This window comes from Primulina tabacum, chromosome 15, assembly GCF_025594145.1.
Source record: "Primulina tabacum isolate GXHZ01 chromosome 15, ASM2559414v2, whole genome shotgun sequence".
Classification (NCBI taxonomy): domain Eukaryota; kingdom Viridiplantae; phylum Streptophyta; class Magnoliopsida; order Lamiales; family Gesneriaceae; genus Primulina; species Primulina tabacum.
The window spans coordinates 7,235,072-7,246,949 of record NC_134564.1 but is presented as its reverse complement, the minus strand read 5'-3'; the positions used below and the strand labels follow the sequence as shown (position 1 = coordinate 7,246,949).

Below are 11,878 nucleotides of genomic sequence, written 5' to 3'. Positions count from 1 at the left end.
TGCTGATTGTGATGTGTTGCATACAATCTTGAGTGCTAGGAGTTCAGTTTAGGCAGTGGTGTAAGTCCTAGCTGAATGGGTTTGTACAAGATGTTGTATAAATCAAAGTCTTCTAATGAATCCTTCCAAGGGGAAGAAGGGGTGACGTAGGAGTATTTAAATCTCCGAATATCCATAAAAAAATTCGTGTCTATTTGTTTATTGCATTTACTTATCGTTTTCATAGTTTTAAAGAAGCATTGTTGAAGCATTTTATGTGTTCTTCAAATACCAAAATATTGCATACCAATTGTTTGATAAAATGCTTCAACTAAAATATTTTTACTTATTCAACTTGCATATATTTTAAATGGTTTACAAAATATTTAATCGGTTTCTACGAATGATTATTTCGAATAATTTTCGCTTGGTTTGAACACCAAACTCGATTTAATTAATCGGTATTCAATATTTCAAGAATCGAGCTATTGTAGCTCAACGATGATCCCCCCATCGATCCTAACATATATATTAATAAATTGTTTTAATAGTTTAGCGGTTAGAACTTGTTTTGTCTAAACATTAAGTTGTACGTTCAATTCTTACTTGAATTTTTTTTTCTTTTTTTATTTATTTTTTATATTCATAATAATATATCAAAATTATAATACAGTATTGTCCCTCACTATTTCTTATAGTTATATTTTGTTTATCATTTAAATATAAATAAAATAAATTATAAAAAATATTGTATAAACTGCGTGTATCAGTACAATGATACTCATAGTAAATTCGACCCGTGTCTGTTCGACTCTAATGCGGTAATCGACACCACGCCAAAATTAAACATAGTAAATGGCTCCATTTGCTCACAAAATTGAACAGCAAATCTTCACAATATTCTATATTACCTCTCCCCTACGTGGGATAGGGCCACATAAATCAAATGTCTCCACTCCAAAATTCCAACCCCATAGTTGTAAATAACTGTAATAAAAAACAAATAACATTCTATATTAACGACACACTCGTTTTGTACACCGAGTATCGTTAATTATAACCACCCATTTTTCTTTTCGAGAAATAAATAAAATAATATAAAATCTTTAGAATATTTTATAATTAAAAAACACAAAAACCTATTATGAGTCAGTTTTTTAAAATGGAAATATTATTCTTTAGCAATTATTTTTAAATATAGAATGAATCAACTTACGTCACCGAGACGTATGCTCTTCTTTTGGTTGCTTCTTCTTGAGTCGGTTTATCGGATCTTCCCTGCACCTTTATATACAGACACCACGACATTGTTCGTTTTCATTATCAATCGTAACTGTAATATCAACAACTCCAACAATTCTCTATACCTCTCAAATCCCAACGATAAGAAATCACCATTTTGACGATTTCATCAATTTCCCACTGCGTAAAACCCGATAAATTCACAACTCTGATCTCCGTAGAAGAATCTCCATGGAGTATCGGCCATTGAACATCACCGTGATATCGGCTGAAGGCCTGAAGGATGTGAATATGTTTTCCAAGATGGACGTTTACACGGTGGTGTCCATCGAAGGGTACCCGCAATCCAAGAAGAAAACGTTCGTGGACAAGGATTGCGGAACCCACCCCAAGTGGAATCACCGCATGGAGTTCATCGTCGACGAGCCGTACCTCACGAAGCCGGGTCTTTCTCTCCTCTTTCAGATCAAGGCGGAGGGAACAATCGGCAGCGATAAAGAGGTTGGTTCTGTTACAATCCCTATCGATGATCTGTACAGGAGCAATTCATCTGGAGACAAAGTTGCTGAGTACCAGGTGCGCACTTCCTCCGGAAAGCGCAAAGGCTCGCTGAAGATCTCCTACAGTTTCGGGGAAAAATTCACGCAGCAACCGGAGGCGAAGACACACACGGAGGAACCCATGATGGCGTATCCGGCGGGGCACCAGCCGTATGGTGCTGGCACCAGCTCCCCGGCGCAGCCTCATCCAGGAATGAGGTATTCTCCGCAGTACCCTCCTGCCGCCGGCTATCCTGGGTACCCGCCTCAGGGTGCGTATGGATATCAGGCTCCGCCGCCGGGGTATGGGGGTTACCCTGCGGGATACGGTGCGTATCCGCCGGGACAGAAGCCGAATAAAAATAAGATGGGGATGGGGGGAATGGGGATGGGATTGGGTGCCGGATTGCTTGGAGGATTGCTCGTCGGAGAAATGGTGTCGGATATTGGCGATTCAGGGGATTACGCTGATGGGTACAGCGACGCCATGGGTGATATGGGCGACTTCTAAGTTTAGGCCAAATGTCCTTTCTTCCATTTTACTTTTTCCGATGTGTTAATTTCCTAGGTTTCAAATAATTTTAATAAAAGTATGCAATCGCTTTGTGCGCAGTCGTTTTACCTTTTTTTTTTTGTTTTATGTAATTATTCGATTCGTTATATCATATTACTGTTAAATTTGTATTCTTTGTGTGTTCAAAATGGTTATCAAACAGTAAGTACCGAAACGAAATGCTACATAGATTGAAGCCATATCGGGCTGGTCGACGCCATATTCTCTCTAGTTGATTGAAATTTGTGTAAAAATAACATCAAACTCAAGTTAAAAGAGACTTGTGCAAATGATTATTTTGAAAACAAACAACTCAACTTCATAGCAGAAAAGCATGTATGAAGAAGCAAATGTGCATCTGATCAAGAAAGTAAAAGGTACTACACCAGCAAGAACAATTTTACAAACATTGAGCTCTGAAGCAGATGGGAAAATCACAAATAATGACCAATTTTTCTTTTCTACTACTCAACAAAGACTATCCTCTCAAAGGTGACGCAATTACCCTGCCTGTAATTCATCCATGTTTGTAGATGGATAAAACGAAATCACATGCCCCATCCATGATGAAGACCATACACATTATCCGTACATCCACCGTGGCCATTGTGGTGATCAGTGCTTTCAGCTTCGTGAACCGTCTTTTGTGCGTGTATGTGTTCGGGTATTGGCTCTTCCATGCGTTGTTTTGTCAGCTTTGGTAGGGAGGAAACAAACTCGAAAATATGTTCAGCTACCTCTTGGGCGTATTGTTCCTACATTAAAGAAACATCAGCAATGGCCCCTTCCCCACTCTGAGTTTAAGCAGGATAAGTCAGAATACCATCCATGCTTTCTCGCTCATGTGGGTTAGGCTTATATGAAAATGCCCACAATTAACAGCCAGACAACAAACGCTGACAAAATTCATTTTCAACCACTGTGCTCAATCTTGAAGTTTTGATACTTAATTTCCGGTTCATGACAACAAATATTTGCAATAACTGTTTGCTATTACAAAGCCTGAGAGCAGTTCCTTTCAAGTTTCCATCAAACACCGGTAAGACACTAAACCATCCTAAGCATATCGATCCGAGGCTCGCCCCTGGTGAAGAATTCTGATCCAGGGGAGATGAAGATGTAGGTAGCTTAGAATTGATGCTAAATAATTTGAGATAGATGCATACCTAATCAGTTTATTCTGCTCATTGTGGGATCAAATGGGGAGCAAACATGATGTGGCACTGCTGATGAAACTAATAAGGAAGTAGAAGTAATCATCTTCCATGACCAGGGATTTTACTCATAACACGTTCAAGAGACGAGCATTTGTAGAGAAAAGGACTGAAGGTCTTCTAGCTCGTAAACAAGTTCCTCTAATCTTTGGCTGGGTTTCTGTAAGCAGAGGCTTTTTTGACCATGTGAGATATCAGCTAAACAAGACATCTGTTCGGTTGATTGATCAATCAACTGGATTTTACGCTACAATCCCTTGAAAAGATAGGTCATAGCAACAAGCTGACTCAAACTCTATTTTTAAAACAATTTTCATCTTGCTACATCTGTGTCGATAAATAAAAAAATAAAAGTCTTATGCTAAGTTGATTCTTTTTTACATATTCTACCACAGAAACATCTGAAGTTAGTGTTGAATAAATGTCAGTGAAACATCATTTCACATCCAAGTGAGGTTTCTTCAACCATTTAGCATGAACTAGCATGAATTATGTGCTCAATTATATAATAAAAATTAAAAAAATTATTTTCTAAAAATACAATTTAAATCATTTTGTTATTTATTTAGGTATAATATCTTGTCATATTACACGAATAAATTAACTAAGAACTTATATAACTTACTTTCAAAATTGTTTACCAAACTAAAATTCAAGCTGTTGATTATATGTCATACAATAAATGATAATGAACATAATACATAAAACGAAATAAATTGAAACAATTTAAAAAAAATTATATATTCAAGCGCCACATATAAAGCATAATAACCTAAAAATCAATCAAATTATTGATTTTATCAATGCATAAATCGAAATTTACATATGTGAAGCACATCTAGGACAAATAATTATTAATTTAAATCCTCTTAACTAAATCATCAGAACTAATAAAATAGTAATATTGCCAATAAAATATAACTCATAATATTCAATTTAAATAATATTTAACCTCATACGGAATATTTTTACTTTTTGTTTTTAGAATTCTATATCACGGATAATTAAATTTATATCAGAATCGATCTTTTGTAGACTAACACCGATGACTATTGATTTCTTATTAAATACAGTTTTAAAAAAATAAATAAATCAACATATATAATGAAATACACATTCAAATAAGATTATATGGTAAATATCAAATAAACTTATACAATAGTTATTAAATATGTATTTTAAACTACTGGTATGATTTTCTCTATTAAAATTTGAAATATAACCTAATAAATAAACTTTCATATATATATTTGTTAATGAAAAATTATTAAAAAATATATAATTTATATTTTTCATCAAACCTTCAAATACGAATCATTGTTATATTTTTTTATGTATATTTGTATGCTTAGTTCTTATTTACGTATGTACATTGAACATTTCAAACTATTTATTTTCGATGATATATTTTTTAATATCAAATAGGCTGTAATATTAAACATTTGAAATTATTTGCTTTTTAAGTTTTAGAGTTGTAACATAGTCAAATTATATGCAATATTTTGTCACTTACTTGAATGTATAATTTTTTATTTTCTTATTATTGATTTATTATTTTCTTAAAATTTCATAAATAATTAAAAAGCATATATAGAAATTGAAAATTATAAATCAAAAGCTCTCATATTACCAAATTTTTTTTATTGAATATATAAATTTGTCAAATATATATTTTTTAAAAATATGATATATTTTTTAATATCATATAAAATCTATACAACATTTGGGATAGCGAAACTAATTATTTAACAATAATGTCTTAAAATTTATATATTATGAGAGCAGATTTTGGAACTGAAACCAAGAAAATATTTTAATTTAATTCATTTATTTAATTTAAATAAATTTTTAAAAATTGATTTTTAGTAGTAATCAGACTAAATAAATTTTAAAAAAATTGATTAAATATAGATTTTCTTTCAGTTCAATTCATTTATTTAATTTAAAAGTAATAATAGTGATATTACTTTTTTTTTATTTTTTCATTTGTCAATATATTTAATTTAGAATTTATTTAGATGGCTCTCCATTCAAAGCATTTAGATATTTTATCTAGGGTCCTTCATATATATAAGTTTTTGAAGTATTTTTTAATTTAATTGCATTATAATTATTTTTAATAATTAATTGAGTTTATTCAAATGACAGTGAAATAGACCAATAAATAACAGTAATTAATTTAATTTAGAATTTAAATGAAAGTCCAAGAAAATTATTAAAATTAGAAAAATAATTAATGCTAATATTGAGTAAATTTAATAGTGTTTTTTTTAAATTAGCTCAAACATTTAAGAACATGAATATGACTTATTTATCTACATACAAACTAAAATATAAATATAACTCAACCTTATTTTTCTCATAGCCGTTTACAATTGGAAAATTTTCCATCATCCACACTTCTACAGGTATACAGAGAAAATAAAAAAAAATTCACAAAAAGAATGAAGTAGAATGCAATGTATTGTGTTTCATGATGTACACATAAAAGTGTGAATAGAAGATTATTTTGTTAATGCGCAATTGAAAAACAATGTCATTTATCCACACTTTTATAAGTAGATTTCGCAATAATTACCATGGAAATGGAAGTCAACAAACATTAAGAACCGGTTTTTTTTCTTAAGCAGTTTAGCTGTCCAAAGGCTTCGGCATACTTTTTTTTTATAGGAAAGGCTTTGGCATACTTGCACAAGCACATTATGATTTTTTCAAGAGGCTGACTATTATGGCAGGGAATACATGCCAATTTCACTAAATTTTTGAAGTCGGAGACTGCAATAAAGTGATGGAACATTTGAAAAGTGCCCATGTTCGCAAACAACTTTCAGGAGATTGACGATTTTGGCGGTGAAACGCATGCTGATTCATCAAAATTTCAAGTCATAAAATAAAAAGAAATAACACCGTGATGCCCTTGTCCCACAGATGAAAATGAAAGTTTAAAATTGTTTATATAAGTGATTGTATACAGGAGCCCCTTGTGGACTCGCGCTTGCACAGGCATGGGGTGTGACAAACACAACATAGTGTATGTTCACCAGTGTGCATTCCCAATGACTGCTTCTAGATGCACACAAAATCTATTTGTTCAAGAAATCTGTTCTATGTTGCTTTTTCCTTCAAGTTATGACCCAACAATCAATCGCAAATTCAATGCCAAACTCTAAATAACCAGATCATTTGAAGATATTTCACATCATAAATTAGTGAAATAAAATACTTTCAATGCATTATTACCACATAGATTCAAAAAGAAACAAACTATTGGAGGCATTTTACGCTGTGAAATAAATTAAAGCAAGTACACCAGACTCTCACCTGGGTCCATCGTCCTCCAGAATGTGTGACAAGAGTAGCCTGAGGGATGGCATCAGTGATATGGCGTCCCTCAGTTGTCCATGAGTCAGACCACCCACGAGACCAAATCACTCGAATGGGCAGACCTTTAACTCCATCGAGGCTGCTCCATTCAGACATATCAAAGGTAGAATTCAGCTTCTTCCCCATACCAACAACTGCTCTTCCCCCGTCTATCCCCTTCAATAGAATCCTATGTGCCTCAACCTCGGGTGAGCCAACCGACTTTATACAACACACTGCAACAACTCTCTCAAACACAAACCTAAAACCCAACACTACTTGCCTCACCACAGGCATTTCCAAAGTCCAGAGTGGCCACGTTGTTCCACTTGGGACACCATCAAGGACCACAACACTTCTAATTAATCCTCGATTTTCCGCAATCCAATTGGCACTCAACCCAAATGCAGAGTCATGCAGGACCAAGTCCACAGGGGCCAATCCAATCGAATCCACCACCTGGCCTAACACCCTGCCCATTTCTTCACTACCGAATTCAATAGACTTGATGCTCTCTTTCTTCGAAACACGAATCTCATTCTCCTCAAAGTTCACATACCCTTGTTCAACAAGCTGATCAAATCCCCAAAACAGGCCCCTCTCCTTTATATCCGAATAAACCTCCCACATTCTACCGAAAAAGCCATTCCCGCCCACATTCTCTTCAACCACAACATAAGATTTATCCGAGAACCCTGAGCCTGGAAGATCAAGAGCCATGGCGTGGACATTTCTAAGACCTAAAAACTTAACAACTCCACGAAAGGCAAAAGAGCTGCAGCCTACGCCATGTACAATCAAAACATGGCTATCCGAGCTAGTGGGTCCCTGCTGAATGGAAAAGATTTCAACTTGGGGGTGATTAGGAGCTGTTTGTACCTTGATGCTGCGACCACTGGAATAGTGGATACGAAGATGGGGGGGAAGATTGAGGAACCAGGTCTTGGGATCTTTGGAGGATAGAGAAGAGAGAAGGACGCAGACTAGAGTAATGAGGGAAGTGAAAAGTGTGAGATATAACCAGAACTGAAATGGGTTCCTTGAAGAGGCGACGGATTTGGGAGGAGTGTGTCTCGACGGTGGCTCTGGCTGAGGCTCAAGCTTCTGCTTAGACTTCCTAAGCAGAGGCTTCGGAGAGTCGGGTTCTTCGGTTATGATCGCCATTGTTGCTCTGGTTAAAGGGTTTTTAGGCCTGTTGATGCAACATCCGAGGTACAATCAACGGGAATTGAGATTCTTCTTCCATGTTTCAACTGCCTTCTGTAAACATTTGGGAAAGTTGCAATTTGGAAAAATAAAAAAATTAATGTTTCATGCTCAAAAGTAATCGAATATCAGGATATGCTTTAATATTAGGAATTAAAAAGTATTCAATCCAGATTATATTATATTATATATTATATTATATTATATATGATAAAAGTATAAAAGTATTTAACGTAAATTTTTTTTAGAGTTTTAAAAAGTTACGTGATATTCAAACTTGACTTTTAAAAACTCTTTACAAGTCTAAAAGTATTCAGAATGTGAATAGACTTCTAATGATTCTATTAAATTCAATTAAGTACAATAATTAAAATCTATGTAAAACTATAAAATGTCAAAAATACTTTTTATTCAACCTAAAGACTTGAATAGATATTTGATTGAAAAATATCTCAAACTCACGTAATTAGTTTCGTTTATAAATTATCAATACAAAAACCAGTTAATTCATTATTTTTTCCTCGATATGTTTTTCCAATTCTTTGGATTTTACAATATGTTTTTTTAATTATTAATAATAATTTAAAATCAAATTATTAACATCATATTTTTTGAGTTCTAATCATAAAATATTGCAAAATTTAAAATTATATTTATAAAAAATTTATTACACTGTATATCAAAAAAATTATAATGTTTTACTAGTCAGTAAATTGAAAATAATAATTATTATTTTAATAACTAAAATATTTTTTTAATAATTATTATATAACATTTGATGTTTAATTATTTTTTATAATTATAGTTAATTTATATTTTAATTTTCACGATAACTCAAAGTTATACATATGATAATGAATAAAAATTTGTATTCATTTGAATATATATATATATATATATATATATATAATGTCTGTATGATTGATAAATACTTTAATTTTTTTATAAATATATGTATATATAAAAATAACTAAATAAAATAACTATATAAAAATTTTATAAAGTTATACTAACTACAGATACTTTAACATATTTATTCTCTATTTTTAAGTATAAATAATTATTTTTTTATTTTTTTTTAAGACGTATTGTCAAAAACAAAATTGATATATATGTTTATATAAAATTTTACTTAAATTGAATAAAATTATTTTAAATTTGATTATTTATTAATATTGAAATAAAAGTTACATATTTTTTTAAAATATTAATTAAATAAATAAATATGTTGAATTGACGTGAATAATTGAAGTTTAATTGTAATAAATTTAACACTTACTTATTTATCACATTCGTAAATTAAATCAATAAGTAAAAAAAAATTTATATTGATAGATAAAAATATTTCAAATAAATAAAATTTATTAATGTTCAACTATTAGTTCAATTTTTTTTAAAAAAAATTGACAATCATAATTACAAAATCCATAAAATTCTATGAAAAAATTTACAAATATCAATAAACATCTGCAAAATAAATCTATAAGATTATGTGAAAATCTTTATAAATATGTAAGATTTTACAAAAGTCAATAAAATATATTAGTGCTCGTAAATCTGTTATTTATATATATATATATATATAAAAATCAACAAATCTCTAAAAAAATAAAAAATAAAAAATAATACACCATCTAAGAGCATCCACAATGGGTGGTGTTATAACACCCACCAACTCATCAAAAATCGTGGGGTTCACTGCCACATACTCATTATAACAACATATCTCTTTTACTCACATTCTTTTTAACATTCAAACTCATTATTTATGGGTCTCACAGTCCATTCAATCATCTTAAAAATTTTTCATATTAAATAAATATGTTTTAAATATATTTTACATTATTTAAATAATTATTCTTATTTTTAAAATAATCTTACTTTTTAGTAAAATAATTTTATTAATTTTCATAAATAATATTAATGTTTTTTTAAATATATTTATTAAATAAAGTAGATGTTCGAAAAAAATATCGCAACAGCTAGCTTCCAACGGCTACTTTGCAACGGCTAGTTGACGATAACAATTTTGCAAAGAAGATAATGATTAAAAATCACATTAATCGAAATGACAAATACTATAATTAAAAATTACAATCACTCTCAAATATAATAATAATAATAATAGAAAATGAACGTTGAGTAAATAGTTTAAAAAAATTTACAACGGCATGAAAATTCAAAATTATTAAAAAATTTACAATGATATGAAAATCCAAAATTAATGAATAAAAAAATAAAAAATAATAATTTCAAAATACGTGGAACCCGTTTAAAAATAAATTTTAAAACCAAAACACGTAGGACCCACCTGGGGCGGCTACCCCACGTGTTTTGTGGCGCGTGCTGGAGTGTCTGGCGCGTGCTATTGTGAGTGGGCGTTGGGTGTTAAATGAGTGTTATAACATCCTCATTGTGGGTGCTCTCATTGTTAAGATTGTTTGATTACTAATAAGACATTGGATTCCACGATGATATTGGATAAATGTAGAATTTTGATCCAAGAAAGTGTTCTCTTATTCCGAGAGTTTCTATTATGTTGTCATCAACGGATTTTGACTTTCATTCATTCCGACATGGAATCTGACTACCATGTTTTTAAAATATACAAAATTCAATTAAGGGGGTGTATTCAATGTAGGAGATTTATTGAATTTTAATGACTTTAAAAGTTTAGATGTATTCAATTTAGACTTTTACATACTATATAGAAGTCTAATGATATTCGAAATAGACTTTCATAGAGTTTTAAAAAGTCAAGTGGTATTCAACATTGACTTTTAAAAACTCTATAAAAATCTATAGGTATTCAAATTTTCAATAGACTTTTAATAACTTCATGGATTCATCGACATACAAACATTAAAGCCTAAGATACAGCTATAAATTGTCAAAAATTGTATTTGGTTCAACCAAAAGATTTTGATGGATTTTTAAAACTTCTAATTCATGCACAAGCTATTCATTTCTCTCTCTGACGCTTCACATCATCTCTTTTCTTATCTTATCTTATCTCCTTCCATCTATCTCTATCACTATCTCAAATTTTAGAAGTGTATCTCTATATATATTTTCATCTTTCTTTTTTTAATTTTTCATTTTTATGGATTGTTCATTTAATAATTTTTTATTTTAATATCATAGGAATTTTGAATTTCATAATTGATTTTGTAATTTTTAATTTATGATTTATACAAATTAATGTAATATGCAATAATAATAAAAGAAGGTCCAAAAAAATATCGCTTAATTCTTAATAATTGAATAGCCTCGCAACAACCATGATTTTTTAAATTCTTTTTAGCATTTTCAATTTCAATTAATATGTAAGCTATGATATTTTTATACAAAATTATATCCACACAAATTTTCTTTTCACATGTATATTATCAATTTAAAAACAAAGTTACAAATTAATCAATTGATGTATTTTAAAAAATTTACAAGTATACATACAAACTCACATATATACAAATGTAAGGATTACATGATTTTACTTTTAAATAAGGAAATTCATTTATTAATATAAACATTGAAAAACTATTTCAAACGGAATATGTTATATATGTTAATTAATTGTTAGTTTAAAAAATTAATAAAAAATAATATGTTATAATTAAGTACAAATTTTTTAAATTTTATAAAAAAAATTCACAAAAGTCTATAAAAATCTTGCAAACAAATTTACATAAATCCACGTAAATCTATTTATAAATATGTGAGATTCTGTAAAAGTCAATAAAATTCTATCAAATTCATAAAAGTCTATCATTTGAAAAAGT

The 11,878-nt window shown here is 30.2% G+C and overlaps 2 protein-coding genes across 2 annotated transcripts; one reads left to right on the top strand and one right to left on the bottom strand.

Moving 5' to 3' along the window:
- The first annotated feature begins 1,289 nt into the window (after positions 1–1,289).
- On the top strand, positions 1,290–2,444 carry LOC142526286 (protein SRC2 homolog). Its single transcript, XM_075630574.1, has one exon. The coding sequence runs from the start codon at positions 1,453–1,455 to the stop codon at positions 2,269–2,271; it is 819 nt and encodes a 272-aa protein (XP_075486689.1). The 5' UTR covers positions 1,290–1,452; the 3' UTR covers positions 2,272–2,444.
- A 191-nt stretch (positions 2,445–2,635) lies between these two features.
- Positions 2,636–8,208, bottom strand: LOC142526285 (protein AUXIN RESPONSE 4). Its single transcript, XM_075630573.1, has 2 exons — positions 6,849–8,208; positions 2,636–3,068 (listed from the first exon to the last, which is right to left on the bottom strand). The coding sequence occupies exons 1-2, from the start codon at positions 8,052–8,054 to the stop codon at positions 2,862–2,864; spliced, it is 1,413 nt and encodes a 470-aa protein (XP_075486688.1). The 5' UTR covers positions 8,055–8,208; the 3' UTR covers positions 2,636–2,861.
- Positions 8,209–11,878: the final 3,670 nt, after the last annotated feature.